The sequence below is a fragment of the Sarcophilus harrisii genome, chromosome 4, assembly GCF_902635505.1.
Source record: "Sarcophilus harrisii chromosome 4, mSarHar1.11, whole genome shotgun sequence".
NCBI classification, from domain to species: Eukaryota; Metazoa; Chordata; class Mammalia; order Dasyuromorphia; family Dasyuridae; genus Sarcophilus; species Sarcophilus harrisii.
This window is the reverse complement of record NC_045429.1, coordinates 136,589,408-136,615,502: the sequence shown is the minus strand read 5'-3', so window position 1 is coordinate 136,615,502 and position 26,095 is coordinate 136,589,408. Positions and strand designations below refer to the sequence as shown.

Below are 26,095 nucleotides of genomic sequence, written 5' to 3'. Positions count from 1 at the left end.
AAGTCTTCTGTTTCAAGTGTTCATGGATGTATTGTTTTGTGTTTTATTACCTTTTATAGGTTTATGATGAAATAGAAATCTTTCCTCTAAGTGTTTATCATGTACATCTTTCTAAGACTGAGAATATTACTGATTTTGGTAAGTATGATGAAAGCTCTTCCTAGAAATTCTTGCTGTCTTTCCTGTCCCTTTGTGCTCTCCATTTTGAATATGTTTTATCTTTATTTACTCTCAGAAGTACTGCAAATATCAGTGTGGATATCTCAAGTTTAAATATCCCAACCTTTTCAAAATATACATTAAAACAAAAACATGGATTAAAAATATGGAAGATTGTTTTATTTTTTATTATTTTTTTAAATTTTATTATTAGTTATAATACATTAGATTAGATATGATAGTGTATAAAAGTATACGCATTGATATTCCATTATTCATTCTGTTCCTGACTTGGTATGTCTGTGGGCAGGTCGTGTAATCTTCTTATATCTCACCCTTTGTTTGGCTCCTTAGTGCTTTAACTAGGATGGAGAAGAAAAGATTCTCCTAAAGGAAAGATTATGTTGATTCTAGCAGTCTGCTTCTGAAATGCTCTTAAAATTTACACAGCGCTTGATTTCTTTTTTTTTCTATTTCATTTTGGGATCTCTTTAGGAAGTAATGAATAGATTTCAATTTATATTTTACTCTCTGGATCTAATACATCAGGGAAGTTTTCTTTGACAATGTTCTTGAAACATGATGTATAAGCTTGTTCTTGTGATTTTCAAGGTAGGCCAATTGTAATTTTTGGGCTAGCTTTCTGGAGGTCCTTCAGACGGGCCTTGGTCTCGGCAGGATAGACAATAGGAGAATGGTCACGAATAGAGTCTAGAGTCTTTATTGTCTCCTTCACAGTCTATGAATGTCATACTCTGATCCAGTCTTCAGTGCAGGAGGCAGGAGAGCCATCAGGAGAATGGTCAAAAATGGAATGTCTCATTTCTAGTCCTCTCAGCCCTTAATTACCCCATTACAATTACATCATTACAACATACTGATTATATGTGAACTAGAGAACCATTACATCACCATGCTAAGTACTAAGTATATGTGTGAACTAGAGAACCATCATCTCATCAATTCCACTGAGTTAACACCTTGTTTCAAGTATACTTCTCCAGAGTTCTGGCCCTCTACAGCCAATAATTCTTAAATTATGCCTCCTTGATCTGTTTTCCAAGTTGTCTTTTTTTTTTTTTTTTGATGAAATATTTCACATTTTCTTTGATTTTTTTTCATTCTTTGGGCTTTGTTTTATTGTTTCTTGATATCTCATGTAGTCACTAGGTTTTACTAGGCCTATTTTATTTTTCCTTAAGTGAGATTTTGTACCTTTCTCCCCCATTTATAAATTCTGCTTTTTTAAGGAGTTCTTCATTTAATTTTTATTTTTTCATGAAAATACATTTGTTTATTTTTTATTTAAATATTTTTGTTTTGTTTTTTATTAAAGCTTATTTTCAAAACATAATCATAAATAACCTTCAACATTAATCCTTGCAAAACCTTGTGTTCAAAAAGTTTTTCTCCCTTCCTTTCCCTCCAATCCCCTCCCTAGATAGCAAGTAATTCAATATGTGTTAAACATGGGCAATTCTTCTCTATATATTGCCACAATTATCATTTTGCACAAGAAAAATCAGAACAGAAAGGAGAAAATTAAGAAAGAAAACAAAATGCAAGCAAATTATAACAAAAAAAGTGAAAATATGTTGTGATCCACACTCAGTTCCCACAGTCCCCTCTCTGGGTACAGATGGCTCTCTTCATCACAAGACCGCTTGAACTGGTCCTTCAGTTAATTTTTCTTCAACAAAAGTATTTTTTTTCATTTGGTCATTTAAAATTTTAAAAATATCTTTCTGTTTAGTGAATTTTTATGCCTCTTTTACCATTTAGCCAATTCTATTTTTAAGGTGTTAATTTTCTTCAATATTTTTTGTGCCTTTTTTTTTTTTTTTTGAGGCAATTAGGATTAAGTGACTTGGCTGGGGTCACATTGCTAGGAAGCATTGTGTCTGAGGCTGGATTTGAACTCAGGTTCTCCTGACTTAAGGGCCAGCATGCTATCCACTAAGCCATCTAGCTATCCCTTTTTTGTGCTTCTTTTACAAAGCTATTAATTCTTTTCATAATTTTCTTGCACTACTCTTATATTTTCCCCATTTTTTCTACCACTCATCTTTTTCTGTAACTCTTCCAAGAATTCTTCTTGGTTTGGGCCCAATTGACATTTTTCTTTGAAGCTTTTTTTTTTTTCTTTCTTTCTTTTTTTTTCTTTTTTTTTGCTAACTGTTTTCACTATTGTCTTCTGAGTTTGTCTTGTTTTTCCCTGCCATCATAGGGAATTTTTAGTCAAATTCTTTTTTATTGTTGTTGTTTGCTCATTTTCCCAGTCTAATTATTGGTTTTAAATTTTATGTTAAACTTGGGGCTATGCTTTCCTGGGAATGGGAAGGTATTGTCCCAAGCTGCTTTTTTCAGTGCTGCCAAGGTGGTGTGATCCAGAGTGAGGTGTGGTCACTATTCTGGTCTGCACTCTGGACCCAGAAAAGGTTCTTGATCTCTTGAAGCCACAAATAGTCATACTCCTTTTTGGTTTGGAATTATAACCAGGGCTCCCTTATGACTTACCAGCAGTAGTCCTCTCTCTATGCCCTGGAACTATTAACAGACCTATGGGCAATAGTTACCAGTGAGGGCCATCTGTACCCACTACCAGGAAAGGGTCCCTTGTAATCTCTTTCTGATCATTGTCTGACCCTCTGACTCTGGACTGAGAGCTCCCAAAGTTACTGTTGCTGCTTTTGCTTCCACTGCATATAAGGCCTCCAGACAAGCCTCCACCCTGGTCTCACAGATTACTGCCATCAACCTCTTAAATTTTCTTAGATTGGGAAAAGTTTTCATCTTGACATTTTATTGCCTCTCCACTTCCAAATTTGTTTTGAGATATTATTTTAAAGTTGTTTGAAGGAAAATATTGGGAGAGTTCAGCTGGGTAGCTGCCCTTAATTCACCATCTTTGATTTCTTCCTTTTCTGAATTTGAAATACTTCAGTTCTCCTTCCTACAATTTAGTATTGAATAATATACTTCATTTTTCTCTTAATCATTACACGGGTGTTCCACTTGATCATCTACTTGATTAAGAGCTTTTTGAGGTTGTGGGTGATTTCTTCTTTTTCTTTGTAGTTTTTTTTTTATGATACCAATTTCATACCATAAGAGCTCACTTAAATGCATGTTAATTAATAAACAGACCCAGATAAAGAATTAATTTTTGTTTTTATCAGACTTTATCATGTTAGTGTAACTTTTTTCCTTTCTGCTTTTGCAAATTGTTTTTTCCTCTTTATCTTAATAAAACTGAGATATTAATTGAAAATCTGTTTTTCAAATTCCTTTTGTATATTGTCTTTTTTCTTAATTTTGCAAAGATTACTTTTTTCCTGTATAAGTTGTGTGTGATCAGATTTGAGATGAAGGTATACTTATACTTCTGAAACATTAGACTGTGAAATACTTGCCTTTCCAAAGCTCTTAAATATTTATGCTTATATCATGATTATAAGCAAATCCTCAATACCATCTCAAACTCATGGGAAAAATATAGAAGTAAATTTTATTTATTCTTATTGAAAAGCTCAGCAGTAGCATGACCTTTTAAGATGTTCTTTTATTATTTTATCCTAGGGTTTGCAGTTACAGCTCAAGTTGATGAACATCAGCATCTTAACCGAATATTTATAAGTGATGTTCTCCCTGATGGCCTGGGATATGGGGAAGGTTTGTATGACATAGAGACTGTCATTGTTCTCATTTAATTGGAGTCTTTGAAGAATAAGCTTGTTCATGGAATTTTCCTCTTGCAGTTTTTCCAGAAAACTGCTTTTGGGACTTTGATGAAAGTCAACAATACTTTAATTGAGGCCAGTGCTTTATAGATAGATAGTTAGGAGTGGGAGTGAAGGAATAGTTAACTCCCAAGACTTCATTATCAAATGAACACAGGAGTAATTGATTAAGTAGTTTCAAAAACACTCCCATTTTCAAAGGATTATTATGATTCTTGCCTTTGAAGAGCAGAAAGCAGTTATATTGTCAATAACAAAAGTCCTATGTATTTTGATTTTTCTTGCATGACAGAAACAAAGCAGTGACCACATATATAATATCTATCTATCTAGTGTGGTTTTATAGTCTTTTTCTTCAGTCAGATGGTATTTCTCTGGGAAATCTGCATTTTTCTTACCACATTTCAACTTATCTTCTTCTCAGGATTGAGAACAGGCAATGAGATCTTGACTATAAATGGGGAAGTCGTTTCTGACCTTGACCTAAGGCAAATGGAGTCATTATTTTCTGAGAGAAGTGTGAGGCTCTCCCTGAGAGCCAATCCTTTGGATACAAAGCGAACTCTGGGCACATCCTGGTCAGACAGTGACCTTTCCAGGGACCAGAAAAACCTCCTCCCCCCTCCTAACCAATCACAGCTTCTGGAAGAGTTCTTGGATAACCTTAAAAAGAATACAGCAAATGGTGAGACTTTGAGTTTTCTTTTATTCTTCAATGATCATTAAAATCCTTTTAAGCTCTAATTTTACTAGGAAACTTGGATTGTTTAATTTGTTCAAAGAACATTCTTTATGTGCATCAGTAGAAAAACAGATGCTAAGTAAATTTCAGCAAAATTCCATGTCTTTCAGAAATTATGATAATTTTGTGAAAATAGAAAATTATTATTTTGCACAAAATTGTACTCATATGTAACATCTTTGAAAGTCATTCACAATATTTAGCACTAGAATTGCTCAGAAATTGAAGGCAGCCAGAACTGAAAGGTTTTATAGGTTTAGCCAAGTGTCCTACTATTAAGTTTGCTCCCTTCTTATTCAATTACAGGAAAGCAAAAGCCTCATTCAATAATGTTTTGAGTTTTCAAAATAGGGATAAGGACTGAATTTGGGATTTCATTGGTACACGAATTTGGTAAGGAAACTCCCTTTGACTCCTTTCAGCTATTTGTAATTTTAAAGAGTTGCTTAGAGAACAAAGAATTGAAGTAATTCTGTAAGGCCTTCCTGGCTTCAAGGCTGGATCTTCTACCACTACATCAACTTCCCTCTCCATATTTATTGTAATTCAAATACTGCACTATTAATGTGAAAACTGCTTACATAAATCTCAGATTCATAATATTATGTAAACAAAGATATAATGATCCCCAAGTTATGTAACTTTTTGAAAGATTATATAAGCTAAGTTTTCTCAAGCTAAAATCAATCCTGAAAACAATAGTATGAAGTTTCAGGTGTAGAGAATCATTACACACACTTAGTATTGTGATTCTGCTCCCAAGAAAACAAGGTCCCAGATTGCCCTGAACAAATTGCATTTCTCCTTTAGGCCTCTGGAGGAGGCTATTCAAGTTCTCTAGGAGGCCTGCCAGAAGTTGTTATCACAGATACACACAAAATAACTATTAATTCTTAATTACAGTGGTAAATGTTTTCAGATAAGAATCTCAGTATAATTTCTAAAAATGAAGAAATAATCAAAAAGAATAGGTTGTTAAGATTGATTTAATTTTAAAGTAAGTTTATTAGGTCATTTCTGAAATTAAAAAAAAATCAGATTATAAGATTTGTGATTCAATAAGAAGCATGGTGCTTTCTCTTTCTCTCTTGGGGTCTTATTCCAATTTAAAATGCCATTAAATTGACTATTGGCATATAAAAGTGAGTGTCATAAAGCAAAAATTATGATGAAGCTAATTAATTACTTAGGTATATTAAGACCATCATTCAGCTTGCCAGGTTGATATTATGGACCAGAATTACCTAGTGTGCTCAGTATAATAAACGTATGTGTCCATTCACTGGATTGATTATTCTTGAGGGATACATTTTCAACCCATTTTAAATCTCTATATATTCTTTCATAATGAGAAACCACTGTAGAGTTGATAATGCTCTTGCTATTGAGGGAAAAAGTTCAGTAAACTGGTCTTTCAGGTTTAAAAAGCAGCAAAGTTTTCTTGTTTTTCATTTTGTAAAAATTTAACATGCTGTAAGAGTTTCAAGTATTTCATCATCACTGTCCTAATTGGCTTGAATTGGCAAAGACAACTTGGGATTTCTAAAGATAAATCTAGTAGGTGTATTCTATCGTTACACTTCTGTATTACTTTAAACTACAGACCATTTCAATCAAATCCATAAAACCAGAAATTTGGATTTTGAATATTCCCTCCACCCCTGCTAGTGTCTTTATCCCACTCCTTTGAGCTTTTATAAAACTCTGTTTAGATCTTTCTTCTCTCTCTCTTTTGTTGTTGTTGAAGTCTCATTAACAGGTTCTCTTTTGAAATTTTGATTTTATTTCATTTTTCCAAATACATGAAAAGATAGATTTCAACATTCATCTTTGCAAAACCTTGTGTTCCAAATTCTTCTCCTCTCCTCCTTCCTTCCCTCTGTCCATGACAGCAAACAATCCAATATGACCTCTCTTATCTTTTTATCACATATTTCATCTTAAACTATAGTTGTTTATGTAATTTGCCTTATGTCCTCTATTCATTTATAAGCCTCTAAGAATAAGGATGCCATCTTCTTTATCCAGCTTTAACACTTCCTGCCTCTGTAAACACAGGCAGGACATTTCTTTGAATTTCAGATTCTTCATCTGAAGAATTATATCTGAATTATAATGGGAATAATAGTACTTATATTTCTGACTTTACATAGCTGCCTGTGAAAGCTCCATGTAAACCATAAAGGTTATGAAAATATAAGTAGTTGTCTATACATTGCTTGATAGAAAAGTTTCTTGCATATAGATGGCTTTTGGTATATATCAAATTAAATCTAGTGGGGTTTACATTGAGACATTTCTATATGAAATATGATAGTGTATACTGGATAGTCTATCTTAGAGTCAGCAAGCTCTTGAGTTCAAATCCCACCTTTGACATATCCTGGCTATGGGATCTTGGGTATATGTCATTCAACCTCTCAGTGTCTGCAGCTCTCTAAGATAGGGGTTCCAACCTTGGTTATGTTTATTTGTTAGCTTTTTTTTTTATAAGTGTATTTCAATGTGGTGGGTTTCATCCTATGTATTTTGTATTATGCATTTAAAGCCATTACTCTGAGACATCCAGAGGTTTTACTAAACTGAGAAAGGAGTCTATGATACAAAAAGATTAAGGATCTCTTATCCAAAGCTATAAATTACAGAGAAAATGCTAAGCTTATTTGGTAGAGAGATTTTCCTTATTCAAGAGTTTCCCAAATCAATGGAATTCTCAGATTTGATCTTTTGTCCCATACATGTCTACAAGTTGGGCATCTTTTGAAATCAAAAAGAACACGTTTTTCCCCTAGTTTTTATAATAAGTCTTAAGAGCTGTATTCCTCTTTTTTTTTTCAGCAATGCCTTTACCTACTCTTTTACTAACCAATAATACAGTGATTTATTTTCTTCATTTTCCTCTCCCATTTATTAAAAAAAAAAAGGAAAGAAAAAAATTGGAAGCTTACCAAAAGAATGAATTGTCCTCTTCAAACCCTACCAACTGCCCTATCATCACCTTTGATATTTAACTAGCCCTTTCTGTCACCACACTTGTTTTAATTCTTCAATCATCTGTTCATTAACATTTGCTCAAATATTGTATAAATGTGGAAATTATGGCTTTTCTGAGAATGTGAACCAAAGTAAATATTTTTAAGGAGAAATTTCAGTAGTACTTTTTTTTTTAAGTCAAAGAGAGAAAAGTAAGGGAAGGATAAAGGGATGATGAAAAGATAAAGATTTTCTTGTTTACATCAAAATTAAGTAAATTTCTTTGGGTAACAAGTATATATTAAGGTATATTAATTTTTAGGGTAATTGTTTTACCTTTGTATTGAATTAGATAACATTAGTTTCCTTTCTTGACAAACAAAATAAAGTCTGCAGAAGGAAAAAAAAAAGATTTGTTTAAATAGAATTGAAGAGCAATTTTCCACACACCACTCAAAATATACTTAGCAAGTATGACTCCTTCTTTTCCCAATTTTATTTTGCCTCATCCTTGCCAGAAGGTGGCCTAATATATGAAGGGAATAAAAAAACAATGACTGTTTTGGCTCCTATAGAAGTCAGAACTTTCTTTGCTGGCTAATAAAAATGAAGCAGTTAACTTTCTATAAGATAGTCCATACAGTAAAACATGAAAGATCTATTTCTAAGTGGAAACTCAGAGAATAATATGTGGTAGAGGAGAAAGTGGCAGGAACTAGTTGTTTGGAGTACATTTTATCTGATGATGAAGGCCAGTCAATCATGAAACATTTATTTATTGTCCTTCTCTTGGGACTTTTGGGAAAAATCTTCTGTCTAATTAGAGGACAACTCTTGGATTAACCTATCTGCTCCATGTAGATGAGAATCTTGACTCATGTTTTATAGAAATGATCGAGGCCATTCACCATGAGCTCCCTCTTCTCTCCTCTTCATCTCATATCACTTAGATCTCTTCTTTTGCTCCTTTTTCATATGATGAAATTACTTTGCCAAAGTCTTTGTGCTTGATCTTTGTGCTTGCCTAAATAATAACATTCTATCCTATCTCCTCCAACAGATTGTTGCCTCTACCACTCCTGTCACTTATTTTCAGTCTCTCTTTGTCTCCTACCTACAAATGCCTCCTCCCTACTGCCTACAAATATATCAAATCTCCCTCATCCTAAAAACACTTTACTTCATCTTTTCATTCCCCACTAATCCTTTATTTTTTCTGCTCTTTGTGACTAAACTCCTAGAAGAGACAATATGTGATGAATAGGTTCTTTCGTGTTTTCTCCTCTCAGTCTTTCCTTATATCCCTATAATCTAGTTTCTTACCTAATCATTCCACCAAAACTATTCTCTCCAAAGTTACTAAAAATTTCAATTTCCTTAACCTCTCTGCAGATATTATTGATTACCTTCTACTCCTTGATATTTAGGACACCATTCTCTCTTGATTCTTCTTCTCCCTATCTAATTACTACTTGGTTTCTTTTTGGGGGATCCTCACCCACAACATATCCTCTAGTTGTGGGTATTGCACAAGGCTTTGACCTGGAATCTCTTTTTCTCTCCCTATATACTACTTCACTTAATGATCTCATCAAGTTCCATGAATTTAATTACTGTCTCTATGCTGATGATTCTTAGATTTATCTATCTTGCCCTTTTTTCTCTACTGATCATCACTCTCTCATTTTTAATTCCTTTCAGAAATCTTTAGCTGTATGATCAGTGGATGTCTTAAATACAGCGTTCAAAATGGAATGCTTATCTTTCTCCCGATCCCTCCAAACTTCCTTGTTATTGTAGAGGGTAACATCATCTTCTGAATCTCGCCTTCACAAGCTGGGTCATACTGGACTTCTCATTCTCTCACATCACGCATAACTATAATCTGTCGCCAAGGATTGACAATTTAACTTTTGCAACATCTCTAGTATGTGCTCCCTTCTTTCCTCTGAGGCTGCTATTTTCTCAAAGTCCTTTACAACTTAGTCCTTTCCTGTTTTTCCAGCTGCCTTACTTAACTCCCTGACACTACTCTTTGATCCAATGGCAAAATCTTGCTGTTCCATGAACTCCATCTCTGGATTCTGAGCAATTTTTCTGGTTGTCCCCTATTCCTGAAATGTCCTCCCTCCTCATTTTTGCCTACTGAGTTCTTCTGCTTCCTTTAAGTTCCATTTGAAATCCCATCTTCTAGAGGAAGCTTTCTTTTTATTCTAAGTACCTTCCCTTTGTTAATTATTTTCAATTCATTAATATAATTCAATTTATCAATTCTAATATATAACTATTTTGCACATTTTTGTTTGCATATATCCTTCATCATTGAATTGTGAACTCCCTAAGGGCAGGGACTGGTTTTTTCCCTTCTTTTTGTGTCCCCAGTGCTTAGCACAGTGCCTGGCACATAGTAAGCACTTAATAAATGTTTATTCATATAAATAAGGACTATATGAGAAACATCTATAATATAAGGCCAATTTTTGTGCATGGCTGGGGAAACTTTTTACTTATTTTATATTAATACTTTGTGTTCTTTTATAAAAGTAGCTCATCACTTTTTCCAGATAATTGACCTTTTCAGGCTGACCACCGCTACCTTCATGCAGCCTACTTCATTTTTAGACAAAACTTGTTTAAGCTCTAATTTTACCTGAAATGTGCTTCTACAGACATACAAGCAAACCTATATTTGGAATTCCACTGTGTGTGATTGAAACTAAGTAAATTTCATTTACCTTTTATCTTCTCTCATATATACCTTGCCTTGAAGACAGGGAACATTGTTTTGAGGTTTTGGGATAAATCTTTCCTTTTTTTTAAAACAACTTTGCATTGATATTATAAGAGATTACACCATTCTAAAAAATTAAATCAGTTAAGTGTTGTTGTTTTGTTGTGTCTGACTCTTCATGATCCCATCTGGGATTTTCTTGGCAGAGATACTGGAGTGGTTTGCCATTTCCTTCTCTATTTTACACATGAGGAAACTGAGGCAAGGTTAAATGACTTGCCCAGGATCACAAAATTAGTAAGTGTTTGAGGCCAGCTTTGAACTCATGAAGATGAGTTTTCCTGACTCTAGACTTAGTGCTCAATCCATTGGGCCACATTGCTGTCTCCAAAAGCAATTGTTATTTTTTGTGGAAAAAGTCCAGTCCTGTTACCATTGACTTATTGCTTGGGACATCTTGGATCAGTTACCTCTCTTTGTCTCTATTTTTTCATGAAATTTTGGATTAGATGGTCTTTGGGATTCCTTCCCTTACAGTTCTATCATTTCTTTACAACCCTTTGTCTAGGTCTCTGCCTTTGCCCCCATCATACCCTATTTTTTATTATACTTCTCTGAGCAAATGCTGAATCCCACTCTTACTCCTACTCCCTAAAATTTCACATAGACTTTTTCAGACCAGTGACTTTTTTCATGTTTGTATCCCCAGGATTTAACACAATATCTGAACATTTTAGGATTTTAATAAATGTCTCTTCAATTAGATTATAGCATTTATGTATTAGAGAGTTGTGTTACAGAGCTATGTAAATAGCTTTCTACAAAAAATGTCTGCAAGTTTGAAATTTAATCTTTTGTTTCTAGATAAGTATGGCTATTTGATTCTTGCTGTTAAGTTGTTGAAATCTGGTTTTATTTATCCACTGTTAAAACTGAAGAAATGTTCATATGTTGTATCTGATTTAATAGGAAATATGTGTGAGGATTTTTTTAAAACTTCATGAATTTTAACAATGACATTTCCCCAAAAGGCCAGGATTATGTTGAGCCAACAGACCTACCACTGAGTGACTTAGATGTGCCAAATCTGTCAATGTGTAGTTTCGGTAAATATTGCCTTTGTGATTTACATTTTAAAGTTTTTTTTCTAGAATATGTTCTCTTCTGAAAAATTCCAACAGTGTTTTTAGCAGATCTTTTTAGTAGATAATCTTTACAGAAACATTGACTTAATAATTTTATTCACCATATATAAAGTAGGAAATTCTTTCCTACTCTCTTTTGAAATATGAAAATATACTTAAGAGGGGGCAATACAATAGAAAAAAAATAAAAACAAAAACAAAACACAAATCTAGTTCTTGCCCTGGGTGCTACATTCCTAGCTCAGTCTGTATAGTCCAGGCCTACACTATACCTAAAGAGAAGGTTATTAAAAAATTTAGAAGTATGCCTCTATCTCCTTCCCAAATCATATTTTCCATATTTACCTCTTTCCTTTTGTACTACTGAGTGAGAAATAGCAAGTGTCAAACTATGAGAACTCCCAAGTGCAAATTTGTTCTTTGGAATTATTAGCTATTGCAATTGCATGCTACCTTTCTACAGGTTTTCATGAAGATAAAAAAATTATGGAGCTTGGTTCTGACGTGGCATGCCTATTAATTTCCTGTTTATAAAAGAGAAAGAGGACATTTTGTCTTCCAGGGAGGAGTGTGAGATGACTAAGAGCTTTTAGCTAGGAAAATGGACTGTGTATAGATTTGCTATTACTGTGTTTGCCTGGCTGACACTTCAGATTCTCTATCTCGATGCAAAAATATATCACTGCTCCAAGATGTTTGGTATGTGAATTATTTAGTTTTCCCAAGTCTAATTGGGAAGCATAGGATTTTTTTTTAACAGTTACTTTTTTAAATGTTCCTTATAACTATACCCAAATACTTTTCAGAGCATGTCATTTTAAACACAGTGATGAGAAGGTTCATGACTTCTTAGAAGTAGGATCAAAAGTTCCAATACTTACTTTTTTTCTCAAAACCTAAATTTTGTAAAGAAATGTTATTATGTATTACTTTCATGTTATGATGGTGATGATAATTATTTACATTTTACATTGTAAAATTTTACACTGTACATTTTATATGGATTTTTTTACAAAGTGTTTGCACACTGGCAAGCAGCAATGCCTCTCTTGTTAAGTAGATTCAGTTGTGTCCGACGCTTCACAACCTCATTTGGGGTTTTCTTGGCAAAGAAACTGGAATAGTTTGTTTCTTTCTTCACCTCATTTTATCGATGAGGAAATTGAGGCAAATAGGATTAAATAATTTGCCTTGGGTCCCACACCTAGTAAGTGTCTGAGGCTGGATTTGAACTTGGATCTTCCTGACTCTAGGCCTGACATTCTGTCCACTGCACCATTTAGCTACCCCTGAAGCAGCAGGGTATTGTGGAAAATGCTACATCCAAATCCTATTATTTTCAGTGTGATTTTGGGTAAGTCGCCTGACTTATGGGCCTCAGTTTTCTTATCTATAAGAAGAGGGATTTAGCCTAGATTGTCTCCTTTCTAATTTTAAATCTTTGATCTCAGATTACTGTGTTCATCCTCTTAAGTCCTCCTAAACGAAAGAAGGCTAGAGCCATTCCTGTTTTCATATGAAGAAACAGAAGCTTAGAACATTTAAGTAACTTGCTCAATTTCAATCCACTAATCAGTGGCAGAGCTAGGATTCAGAGCTCAGTCCTGATTCACAAGTCAGTGAGTGTTCTTCCTGTTATAGCATCATGCCCTATAATAAAGCTGCTGAAATTTTCCCTCCCTCAGATAATAGGTTACTCAGCTTGCATTGGAGATTGTTTATAAGTTCTAGAATGCCAAATGAAGGGATATAGAAGAGAAAAAAAAGCCATGTATCACCTTGATATACTTTATATATTTAGTTGTAATTCATAATGAAGATTAAGTTCATTTGGATGGTCTTATGCTGTTATTTAAGAGCATGACAGGCAAGACTCAGTCTTGAAATGTAAGCTATAAGTCCCACTTGGATTTACTACATTTCTTATCTCTTATTAATTTCATTTCTTTGAGTCTTGAAGATTTTTTTATTTTCTTTGTCTCCCTTTTAAAGATGTACATATCAGCTCACATATTAAAGGGATTAGCCAGTCTCTTATTTTGTTTGCTTTTAATCACATTAATCTCTTGAATAAAAATTATAGTTAATTTTATTTTTATTTGGTAAAAAGGGAGCATATAATTTGTCTTGATCTACTTTAGTATTCTTAAGAGTTTTATCACGTCTTTGTTTATTGATTGATGCTTTTTCTTTTTTTTTTTTTAAAGGACTTGCACTTTATTTTATTTTTTAAAATAATATTTAATTTTCCAAATATATGCAAAAATAGTTTTCAACATTCACCTTTGCAAAACCTTATGTTCCTAATTTTTCTCCCTCTCTTCCTTACTGCCCCTCCCCAAGACAGCTAGCAATCCCTTGATTGAACATGTGCAGTTCTTCTAAACATATTTCCCTATTCATCATGCTGTGCAAGAAAAATTAGATCAAAAAGAGAAAAACACAAGAAAGGAAAAAAAAAGCAAGCTAACAAAACAACTAGTACAAAAAAGTTGAAAATGCTATTCTTCGATACACATTCAGTCTCCATAGTTCTTTCTCTGGGTGTGGATGGCACTTTCTATCACAAGTCTATTGGAATTACCTTGAATCACCTCATTGTTAAAAAGAGCCAAGTCCATCACAGTTGATCATCACATAATCTTGTTGCTACTGTAAACAATGTTCTCTTGGTTCTGCCCACTTCACTTAGCATCAATTTATGTAAGTCTTTCCAGGCTTTTTTTTCTGAAATCAACTTTTTTTTTTTTTTTATCATTTCTTAAAGAACAATAGTATTCTATAACACTCATATACCATAACATATTCAACCATTCCTCAACTTCAGGTCATTTGGGTCACTATGCCCAGAGGGAAATGTAGTGTTCAATAAGGTTGCAAGCATGGATTGGGGGTAGGTGCAAGGGGCTTTAAATACCAAACAGAATAGTTTGACATTTTATCTTAGAGATACTGCGCGAGAAGCAAACACATCTACCTGCACGCTACTTGGAGGACTGGTTCATCCTTTCTTGGGGAGCTTTTCAATCAACACCTGGACATGTTCTACCTGTACGAGCCCATGAGGCACCTGTGGCAGATGCTATACCCGGGCGATGCAGAGAGCTTGCAGGGTGCCCTGTGAGATATGCTCCGCTCGCATAATAGGGAATCACTGAAGTTTATTGAGTAAGGTAGTTGCGTGCTCAGAATTGAACTGTTTTCTCTCTCTTTTTTTTTTTTAAGTGACAAAGGAGATGCCAACATTTAATCTTAATTCTGAATTGTAACATCAAATATTTCCTAAAATGAAATTTTGTCATCCATCTGTAGTGGCTCACTCTGGAAGCTAACCAGCTCTTTAGTACTGGCTAGGAAGCCCATTGTCTGAGGAAGAAAGACTTTGACTTTTAAAATCTATAACTAGTATATCTTATAAGAAATCCTAGAATATTTGGAATAGTAAAGGACCATAGATACCATTAAGTTCAACTTCCTCATTTCACTAAAGACAGAGGGCCAGAAAGATGAAGTGATAAATTATGATCACGTTTTATAAATTAAAATGAGTAACATGAAAAATTAAGATACTGCATTGTTGAATTCTTTTGAACCTAATACCTTTGGAAAGTAGAGAATCAAAGAAACATAAGTAAAGAAAATGTTCTTGTTATTTCTTAGTACAGTGGTAAAGATGATAAAGTTTTATAATGTCATAGATTAAAACACTTTTGTGTAATGGAAGTCATAGTATTCTTGAATAACATACTCTTTTTGCCCCCACCTATATAAAGTCAGCACCAGTTTATAAATTGTCTTGTTAGAGCTTCCTTTCGTCTTGTCTGTTTCCCTTTGACTTTTGACTTCTCACAGCTAGTCCTTTAAGAGGGAGTTAGAGTTATAAAAATAGATGTCACATTGGAAGACTCCTGAGAGGTTCATACCTACATAGAAGCAGAAATTCTTTGTACAAAATCGCTTTTTTTTTCCTGTTCTTAGTGGAGCTTACAAATTGGAATAGCCCTAATGCAGAATAATACAATTGTGTAATATATTTTTCACTAAAGATCTTCCATGATACCTTATCATGGTGTGGGTGATTTTGCCAGCTGAACTCAGGCTCTAGAAAGTCCTACCAAACAGAAAGGGTTTTGAATATAAGCCTAGTGATGTATTTTATTGGTTGTCTGAGGAATAGATTAACTTATGTTTTGACAAACTTATAACCAAGTTGACTTGAGGGCAATGGATTTTTCAGCCTCAGTATCTCATTAAAACCTTCTACTTGGGTTTACAATAGTAAAGGGATTATCCACATTGAGAAAATAACATACATATACTTCATGTAGTGGATTATGGTAAGTATATTAGACAGTTATGAAGATAAATGCTGTGTGGAACAAGGACACTAAATCATTATCAACTAAAGGAATCAAAAAAGGACTTCCTGCAGAACATAAAATTAGAGATAAGTTTTAAAAGATGGGTAGGAAATCATTAGGTCAAGGGGGAGAAGGTAGGGTGCTTCAGCTGTAGGATGCAGGATAGGTAAAGACATGGAGTCAGAATTAGGCTCTGAAGCATAGATTTCACAGAAGAGAAAAGTATGTGATGAGACTCAGAGAGCAGTACCAATTTGTAGTGGACCTTAAATGCCTGGCAAATAGGAACAAATCTATGCATAGAGATTAGCATTGAAGCCATAGAAGAGTATGTATACTGGAGGAGAAAGACTGCAACCTGGTGACCTGTTGAGAGACAATTATGATAGCTGATTATAAATGAAGGCTTCATGGGATAATGACAGTAGGAAAATAAAGGAGGAGGAAAATGTAAAATATTGCAGAGGTAGAAGCAGGAAGACCTAGTAACAGAATGAAAATTGTGATAGTATATAAGCTCGAGTACAGAAACTATTTCTTTCACTTTCTTTTTTGTACCGTACCTCTACCCCCTCGCCCCCACAATACATGTTGTATAGTAGGTGCTTTAAAATGCTTTGTATTTTTTCATGCAGAAGGGTGGTGCAGTGGATAGAACACTAGGCTTAGAGTCAGGAATTTCTAAGTTCAAATTCAGCCTAGAAACTTAATAGTTGTGTGACCCTAGCTATGTCACTTAACCTCTGTCTGCCTCAGTTTCCTCATCTGAAAAATGGAAGTGATAATAGGACTTCACACCTCTAAGTGCTATGAGGATCAAATAAGAATAATTATAAAGCAGGTGGCACATAGTAAGTCCTATATAAATGTAAGGTATATGGGGAGAGGGAAAGGTCAATAGTAACTATCTTCTAGAAATAATATGTGAACTTTCTATTATTTCTAACATGGAAAAAAGTAACATGATAGATGTGTTTTCAGTTTACTTTGGATCTAAAGATGAAGTTAATAAAAGAAAACTTTTTTAAAATGGGAAAAAACCCATATTGTATCTCTCAATAAGCTGAGAAATTTCCTACTGTGTAGCAGGTGTGGATTAAGACTTCTTAATAATGGTAGGTTGTCTGCAACTTAAAGATCACAGGGTACTTTAAAAACATTAATTAATCCTTACATCACCCTGTTAAAGCAGAGATGTGTTATTATCATTTTAGTTTCACAGCAGGGTAAACTGAGGTACAGAACCATTAAGTGACAAGTCACTCAGAGAAGGTCACTTAGTCAGCAGCAAAGCCAGGAATAGGAACTACATGTCGACTCACCCTGCTTTTAGAAAGATCACTATATTTTAGATACTTACTTTTTTTTCTTAAGCATTTCCCTATTGACAGCTTTCTTCTACCTTAAACTCTCAGAGTCACAGCGTCTCAGGGTTGACAAAGACTACAGAGGCCAGCTAGTCCAACATGTACCTGAACAAAAATAAAAAATCTGTTACAGAATTCTTGCTTCTCATCTTAAGGCCTGTTTTGCTACCATTATATTGTGTTTAATGGCACTTCATAGATAAATGCCCATGAATTGGGGAGTGGCTAATCAAAGATTATATATGTAATATATGAATATATGAAATATTACTATGTTGTTAAAATGATGACTAGTATGTAGAAGACATATATGATCTGATGACAAAGTGGAGTAAACATAACCATGAAAGCAATATACCCAATGACTCTAGTAATGTAAATAGAAAAACAAAATGATGAAAACCAAAACTATTGAAATCATTCTAATAAATAGATAAGAGATAAGATGGAAGAAGATAGCTCCCTCCATTCTTTGCACAGGTTGTGAACTATACGTATGGAGTATATAAAATATCAGATTTTTAAAAAATATATTGGTTAGTTTTACTAAACTTTTCTTCTACGCCTTTAAAAGACAAAAACTCAACAGCTTTATTACAAAGAATAGTTCTGGAAGATAGAGGGTTAAATAAGGAATGGCATCTGGTATAAAAACAAAAATATAATAATAATAATAATATATTTTAAAAATTGATTGCAACTATTATGTCCTCTGATGAAAGGCTCCTCCCCTTCTTTCTTAGGGACCAAACTAATTACCTCTATGAATCTGCCTGGAGAGTAAGCTACTGGGTACATCTAATTTTGCTCTGCCATCTGTTGTTCTTCTAGACAGCTCTTTTCCTTCAATTTGTTGTTTTAGGCAGAGAGGTGAACCCAAAATCACAGTCTGCCTTTTAAACTTTGAAATAAAAGTTTGTGTCCATTTCAGATATCCCTGAAAAGATCTTCTATGTTCATGGATCTTTTAATTCTCCATTTTTCTTATTGTAAAGACATGTAAAATAGTATGAATGCTCAATATACATGATTTTTGTCTGCTATTTTATAACTTCTTTACTATCAGAATTTGTTTTTCGGTAATTTCCCATAGATCAATAGTGATAAGATGTCTATTTTACAATCTGATTTACATACAACTGAAATTTACTCCAAATAAAAACAATTCCACAATCATTTTTAAGGGATTGTGGTAGATACTGTATTACAAAGACAAAAATAGGGGAATTTATATTATTCTAGAAAAAAATGTATTTTTTATTTTTATGCCACCTTCATTTCCTATGATATTAATTTCCCTCCTTCCCCCAATCCAGAAAGCCATTTTTTATAATAAAGTATAAAAGGGAGAAAATGCTTTAGCAAAACTAGCCAACATAGGAAAAAGTCTGACACGTAGTATTCCATATGTAGTATCCTACTTCTGCAAATGGCAGAGAGTGGGGCGTTAAGAGATAGGTAGGAGGGATCTTTTCATATCTCTTTTGTTGACACCAAGCTCCATCATTATAACTTTACAGCATTTTGCATTTACATTGTGGTAATCAATAGGTAATAGAATTTATATTTTACATGTACATATAAGTAAAGATATATGTAAAGAGAAACATAGACCACTGTGGCTCAGATGTATTCAATTTCACCACTCTTCCAGAGTTTTCTGTTATTCTTTAGGGGATTTGGGATATCTAGGCTTCCTGCCAACAGCTTCAGACTCCTACTGATGATGTTCCTTCAATTGTAGAAGATCCCTTGTACCCTAGTTCCATCAGCCACTAACTGTCAGATTAGATTTTACATAAAAAGAGTTAAACTCACAAATGTGAGAATTTATTCTTCTACCATAATCTTTCTCCTCCTTTGTATTACCTATTTCTGGGGAAGGGAAAGAGATTAGGTTTATAATTTAGCTTGGTTCCTATAAAGTACACTCGCAGTTCCAAGTCCAAAAACACTCCTCATGCTCAAGTCCTCTTTGCCAGATAGGCTGGCTCCACCATCCTGCCTGAAATCTTGATTCCAAGGTCTCCATAGCTCGAACTCCTGTTCCTTTGAGGATCACTTCCAGTACCTGAAACTGAGGACAAAATGTCTTCAGGACCATTTCTTGGAGATGGGGTTGGGATAAATCAGAGGGAGCTCATGGCAAGTTTGCTCTGAACAGTTTGGAGAAAAGAGTGGTGGAAAAGAATGGCTGAATAAGGGCAATTAACTCAGAATTGCCAGTTTTAAAGACCTAAGCACCTTATCAAAGGAAGTTACATCCACTCAAGTAGCAGGGAGATCAGATCTGGACCTGCTAATACCAATTCAGTTGTTCATTCTTACAAAGTAATTTCAAAAGAGAAAAAGAATTAGCAAAAGGACAGACAGGGATATTTTGAAGGAAGACATTTAGCTTCACGTTGTATGTGAATCATGAGCTGAACTTTGAAGGAAACTAGGGATTCTAAAATATAGAAATTCTAGACTTGGGCAACCACTTTTTCAAAGATACAGAGAAGGAAAGATATGTCATACGTGGATAATGATTAGTGGGATTAATTGATTACAATTGAGAGTATATGAACTTCTAAATCATATTACCAACAAGATGGAGAATTAGACATTTTCTCTAATCCTCAGGACCTCTAAAATATAAAGTATGTGCTAAAGCTGAAAAAAATTCAGCTTTCTTCATAGTTTAGGATACTAGAAATCGCAAAAAAGGTTTTAAAAATGCACCTCATGAACTAATGCCTAAAGAGCTTGCACAGCATTATTTCTCATTCTGCCCATTATACTATAGGCACAAGACTATACTAGCCAACCCAAATACCAGACTTGCAACTCCATGTTCTGTTCCTATTCCCTTTTCTGAACTCTAAACTTCATATAATTGCTGAGGTCTTGATATCCAGCACTGTTACAGCATTCTGCTGCAAGAGATTTCTGTACAAGATTGGAAGTACAAACCTAAAGAATACTTGTTTTGACTTGAAGTAGATAGAGTTCTACCCCATACCTAATTATGCTCCCCCAATCCAAATGACAGAAATACTGCCAAGCTGCAATATAGCATCTGTGGGGCAGCACTCTAGTGCTATACTGCCAGGATAGAGAACTGAGAGACAAAAAGAACAGGTCATATATAGCACTCCATTATCCCAGAGGAAGGGGTTCCAAAGTTCTATCTAGCCCAAGTCCCTGGAGCAGAGATCAAGGCTAGTGAATGGTGAATTTCCTAACATATGAAGAGGTTTGAGAGGCTTTGAGATCCAGCTCTTATAGGGAAATTATAGTTGGAGAGGAAGGAGTCAGAAAATGAGTAAGCAGAGAAAATAAGGCGGGGAGAGAAGCTGGAATTATCCAAGATCTCAAGAGAAAGAGAACTCAAACAACCTTTAGTATAAATAGATAAGCCAACATTAATAGCAGAAGGAAATATGGCCTCCAGATCTAGTAAAAACATTCAGTCATTAAAAACAGAAAACAATTCAACACTTGATAAGACATTCCTTTGTGGAATGTGATAAGAACATGAAACCAACAACATGCTGTTCAAAAGAGAAATGAGATCAGAATTTGTGACCTAAATGAATAGCAAAAATAATTTGCAGAATAGGGAAACCTTGAGTCTACACTGGCAAGTATCACCAAAGAAGCAAAAAAGAGAATAATTGGGACTGCAAATCCACGGAAATGAAGAATAATCTAGATGAGAAGCTGAAAGCAATGACATTAAAATAAAAAAAATAGTCTTTTCAGTCACCAAATCCCTGCAAAAAACATCCAGTACAAAGGTCCTTATCTCTTTTCACAGCATATCTCCCTTCACCCACAGGAACATTTATCAGTGGAACTTCCACCATCAAAACTTCCTTCCTTATAGTTCCCTTTTCAGTCCTTCCCCCACAGACAGATCCAATCCTCTAAATAACAAGTAGGTCAAAAAAGTAATTAATAAATGTGCATAAAGCAAGTATGTGAAAGGGAACATGAAATGAAACTGAAGAGTAGTGAGCACTAGATTGTTGAAAACTTTAAATGCTAAACTGAGGGGTTTATATTTTGTCTTCAAGGCAATAAAGAGTCACTGCTAATTTTTGTGTAGGGGGATGTCATAGTCCAATCTATGTTTTAGGAGTATCATTTTGGCAGCTAAGAGAAGAAACAGGAAACGTCAAGTAGGAAGACAAACTAGGAAGTTGTTTCAATAGTCTAGGCAAAAAGTCATGATCTGAACTAGATATGAGGTAGTGTGAAGGGAAAGAGAAAAAGAGAGGCAAAATGTTGCAGGGGTAAGATCAAGAATAGTTGGAAACCTCTTTTATCAGGGAAAGGAGGGGGTATTGGAAGAGCACTGAATGGTAACTTTAGAAGGTAAGTAAATTTGGGAACAATGTGAAATCATACTTTTCTTATACTCTTATGCTTCTCTCCATCTAACAATAATATGTTCAGGTCATTGCCTTTGATTTTCTTCTCATGTAAATAAAAAAATTTAAGGTCACCTAAATTTACAAATTCATCAACTTCATGGATATCAATCAATGCATTTAAGCTGTCAATCTATTTGTTATGTGATTTGTTACATTTGTTTTGTGATTAGGAAAGGTTTCTCTCCTTTCCTAATCACATATATCCTTGATGATTCTGGGACTACTTCTGAAATAGCCAAATCAGCATTTTTTAATATGCTACAGAAAATACATTAACTGTTTTGTAACAGTCCACTGATTCTTAAAGCATTAAAATGTTGATTTCTTAATTATTATTACATATGTATTTGTTATCATTATAATATGATGTTAGTAAAAGATCATTGCGGATTTGGAAAAAAACAATCCTTGGTCACCAAAATTTTATCTAATTACTTATCTAATTGCTCCTCTGCAAACTCTCTGACATAATTTACTCAAATAACATCAGTGTTAGAGATTTCTCTGGAGTTTATGGGTATATTAATATTCTGTTTCATTTAATGGTGATGAGTAATAATAATTACTAGTATGACACAGAACATCTTATGTGACTTAAGAGAAGTATATAAAAGCATTGAGGATTTTGTGATAAAAGCATGAATTGAAGTTTGGAGAAAATGTAATTAAATGAAGAATATTATATATGTAGATTTTAAACATGAACTTTAGGAAATACATAATTTAAAGCTTTTCTGTACAAACTAACTCAGTATGCTGTACACATTGTGATGCATTATGAATTTGGCGAATTAATTGGTAATTTTTGGTGTGGGCAGAACAAGGAATTTACAATTGCAATGACAAATTTAAATTTTGCCTATCCAGAATCTTATATGTTTAAATATTTGGATTGCATATATTAGGAAACTATCTTCCTTTTATATTCTTTGTTGCAGATGATGACGGACTGACGATATCCAGTCCCATGTTCCTATCTGTCTGTCATCTCACAGCTTCTCCTAAGACCTCTTTCCAAGTTTTCATCTATAAGATTATGTTATTAATGCTTTCATTAAATAATAGAGGCTAGAGTACTGGATTTGGAGTTAGGAAGATCTGGATTCAGGATCTGTCTCAGATATTTATTAGCTCTGTGACTCTGCAAGTCACTTAACCTTTAATGGAGGTTTTTGCCTCCATAAAAAGAGGATAATAGTTTTACAGGATTATTCTGAAAATCAAATAAACTAAACTATATAAAATGCTTTGCAAACCTTCAAGGACTACAAATACTAGGCTTTTTAAAAATTACTTTGATATTTTCTTGTGCTGTGAAAATACTGTTACAAAAAAAATTATGGTATGTCAGATTCACAATTGTAATTCCATAATGAATTAGGCTTTTGTAAACATAATTAAAACATTTATTATTTACACAACTTTTTTGATTGCTATATTAAAAATATGTACTTCCATGAATTATTTCTTTATATTTATTACCTGTGGTGATGGTGGTGGTGGTAAGATGGACTAGTGATTTAATGATTAAAAGTTTTTTGATCCTTTAATAAAAATTTTTCTCAAATATAATGACTATAATTTGACAATCCAAATGCTTAATTTTTTTGTGTAGTTATAGTTCCTAATTGTTCTCTTGATGTAATAATTTATATTTAAGTTCAATTACCTATTTACTTTTTAGATATAAAAATTGTCTATTAACAGATAACTACAATTTTCTTTTCTCCATCCCTACCCAAATAAAACTCCACACACCCATAAGAAAGCTTAGAATGATTTTTTCTCAAATTAATTGATTTGTATCAAAAATTGTGAATATACCTCATCTGAAGCTTTTACAGTCATAGTACTAATAAGTTGGATGAATAATCCTCCTAAGTTTTTGTCACTTCCTTTTCTGCATTTTGGGTTGCAATCCAACTGCTTTTATAACTTCTGTTGCTGTATATTCATGTGATCTTTCTCAGAAGCATTTCTTTGGTTTGTGTTTTGGGCCCTTGTTTGCTAGTCATCAGATTCCAATCTAGAGTTTTGGTATTGGTACTTAGTTGGGATTGCTATACATAATCTTCTTCCTCCCCTAAGTCTTACATCCAGATTTCATAATTTCATAGTTTTAGTACTTGAAAGGATCTTAGATGTCATAAATGTCACCTACTGTGACTAGAATCCCTTCTCATTCATCTGTGGTAGGTATCCATGAAACGATAATGATAATAAGAATAGCTTATTTTTAGAGTGCTCCATATATACAAAGTATATTACTTTTTTTTGACTTAGTCATGACAACTCCGTGAGATCAGTTATGAATTGAATGATCAGATGGTCCCTATTTGATTGATGAGAAAAACTTGACTCAAAGACATAAAATGACTTGCCTAAAGTTGTGTAATTGGTAGTTGATAAGAGCTCAGGTTCAAACTCAGGGTGATAAGATTCCAAATTGAATGTTCTCTTCACCCAACTATCTCTAGCTATTTTCATCTTCTTTTTGTTTCCCATCTGAGTCCTTGAGTAGGAAGCAGTTAAGGAGGTTTGGAGGTTATGAAATGACCAGGAATAGTTAAGTCTCCACAGCAACTATATTACATTCCCAGTCCTTTTAGCTTCATGTTTAAAGATGGCTCACTGCCAAGGGAATGATGGCAAGTGAGGACAGAAAAAAGAATCTAGAGTTGCAGATGATGACGGACTGACGATATCCAGTCCCATGTTCCTATCTGTCTGTCATCTCACAGCTTCTCCTATGACCTCTTTCCAAAGAACACTCCTAAGCAAATCTGAACTAGATACCTTGATGTGGCAAGACTTTTTTTCATGCTTGGATGAGAAGCCTACACTTTTATATTAAATATGTAAGATTTAATTTGGCAGTGATGTAATTTGTATGAATTCAGATTATGCACAGTGTGGGTGAGGCACTTTTGCATTTCCTGATGTTGCTATATTTAAGTGTGTATCATTGGTGTAACTTTAACATGGATTTTTACCCTTTAATTGTAAGGGATTTAAAGTTGCTAGCTACTTGGCTGGCAGTGGTGCATTGATGTGATAAATGGTGACATGCTGATTTTCAGAGAAGAAACTGAATTACTACTTTCTTTCTATGTTTCTTCCACCTAAAGGTTGTTAGTTTCAGCCCCATTTTCCCCAAGTTGTCAGTCAAAATGATTGTTCACTGTGAGTGAATGCTAAGGACAATTGCATAAGCTCTAAGTAGAAGATTACTGCCTTTTGGTGGCTCTGAGTGAAAGATGAAGGGAATATATGTGATGGGCCTTAGATTCTAATCTGGACAGTGGTATTGCTTTCACTGTTCTGCTAAAATGGCTACAGGCAGGCAGCATTACGCCTTCCACATTTTCTCTGCCAAGTCACATCTAGAGGATCTGCTTTACCTTGATCAGTGAGAAAATATATATGTATAGAGAGGTAAGTTCTATCCACTAGATATTAATAGGTCAGTCATCTCCCTTGAATTCTTAATTTTGTTTAATAGGTTTATGTTAGATATATAAAATTCTAATCTGTAACATAAAAAGAAGAAAGGATAGGGATAATGTGGTATACCATTGTCTGCCCTGTGGAAGAAAGAAAAGGAGTATCAAACACATAAATGATTTGACAAGTTTCTTAGCAGACATGAAACTAGTTAAATAATAATGTAGCATATGAATTAAGTACAGTAGTTGGTGATGTAGAAAATAAATGACATAGGAAGTGGAGAAAAATGAGCTTTCTATGAATTGAAGTAATCAGGAAGGGTTTTATGGAGGAAGCAGGAATCAAGAATAAAAATCTGTTCTCATTCTAATTACTTAGGAGAGAGATCGAGATGACCTGTGGTTTCATTGACATTGGGGATTTCCAAGCAAGAAAACCCCTTATTCCAATTCCGTTTGGCACATTATAGTCTTAGCTGCAGATTATAGTCTTAGAGTTACCTAGAGCATGGAGGTGAAGATTTATCCAAGTTCACAAAGCTAGGATATATCAGAGGTGATACACAAATTTAGGTTATTCTGTCTTTGAGATTAGCTCTCTGTCCTCTACCCTTCAACTGGTTCTCTATTCACCAGAAAATCTTTTTAAAAAATATGTCTATATCTTTTACCATTACAAACTTTCTGCCTGCCAGTTATGAAAGACCAATTGCACAAGTTTAGAGAGACTCATCATCAGGTTGTTTGCAGGAGGATGATGATGATGATGATGATGATAAAGATGACAAAAGCCCATCTGTTAAATTAGAAGAATTTTATTTAAATTAGTAGTGGGAATACCCACAACAACAAAATATTAAGGTATGTACTGAAGTGAAAGGAATAACTTTATCTCTAAGCCTTAATTCCTCAATTGTAAGATGAATATTTTAAAACTAGATGATTTAAAAGGAAATATCTAGTTCTCAATCTATGATGCTATCAATCAGTTACTTAATGTATTTATTGAT

At 34.0% G+C, this 26,095-nt stretch overlaps 1 protein-coding gene across 2 annotated transcripts in view; it reads left to right on the top strand.

Moving 5' to 3' along the window:
- TIAM2 (TIAM Rac1 associated GEF 2) overlaps nt 1–26,095 on the top strand; it is a 278,343-nt gene that overhangs the window by 183,467 nt on the left and 68,781 nt on the right. Inside the window, exons 14-16 of one of the 2 annotated variants that reach the window (XM_031937584.1) lie at nt 60–138; nt 3,739–3,831; nt 4,324–4,584. In XM_031937584.1, the coding sequence (XP_031793444.1) occupies nt 60–138; nt 3,739–3,831; nt 4,324–4,584 (433 nt within the window). Of the gene's footprint in view, nt 1–59; nt 139–3,738; nt 3,832–4,323; nt 4,585–21,184; nt 21,581–26,095 lie in introns of those variants that run through there. The other variant, XM_012549423.3, reaches the window with a different exon arrangement.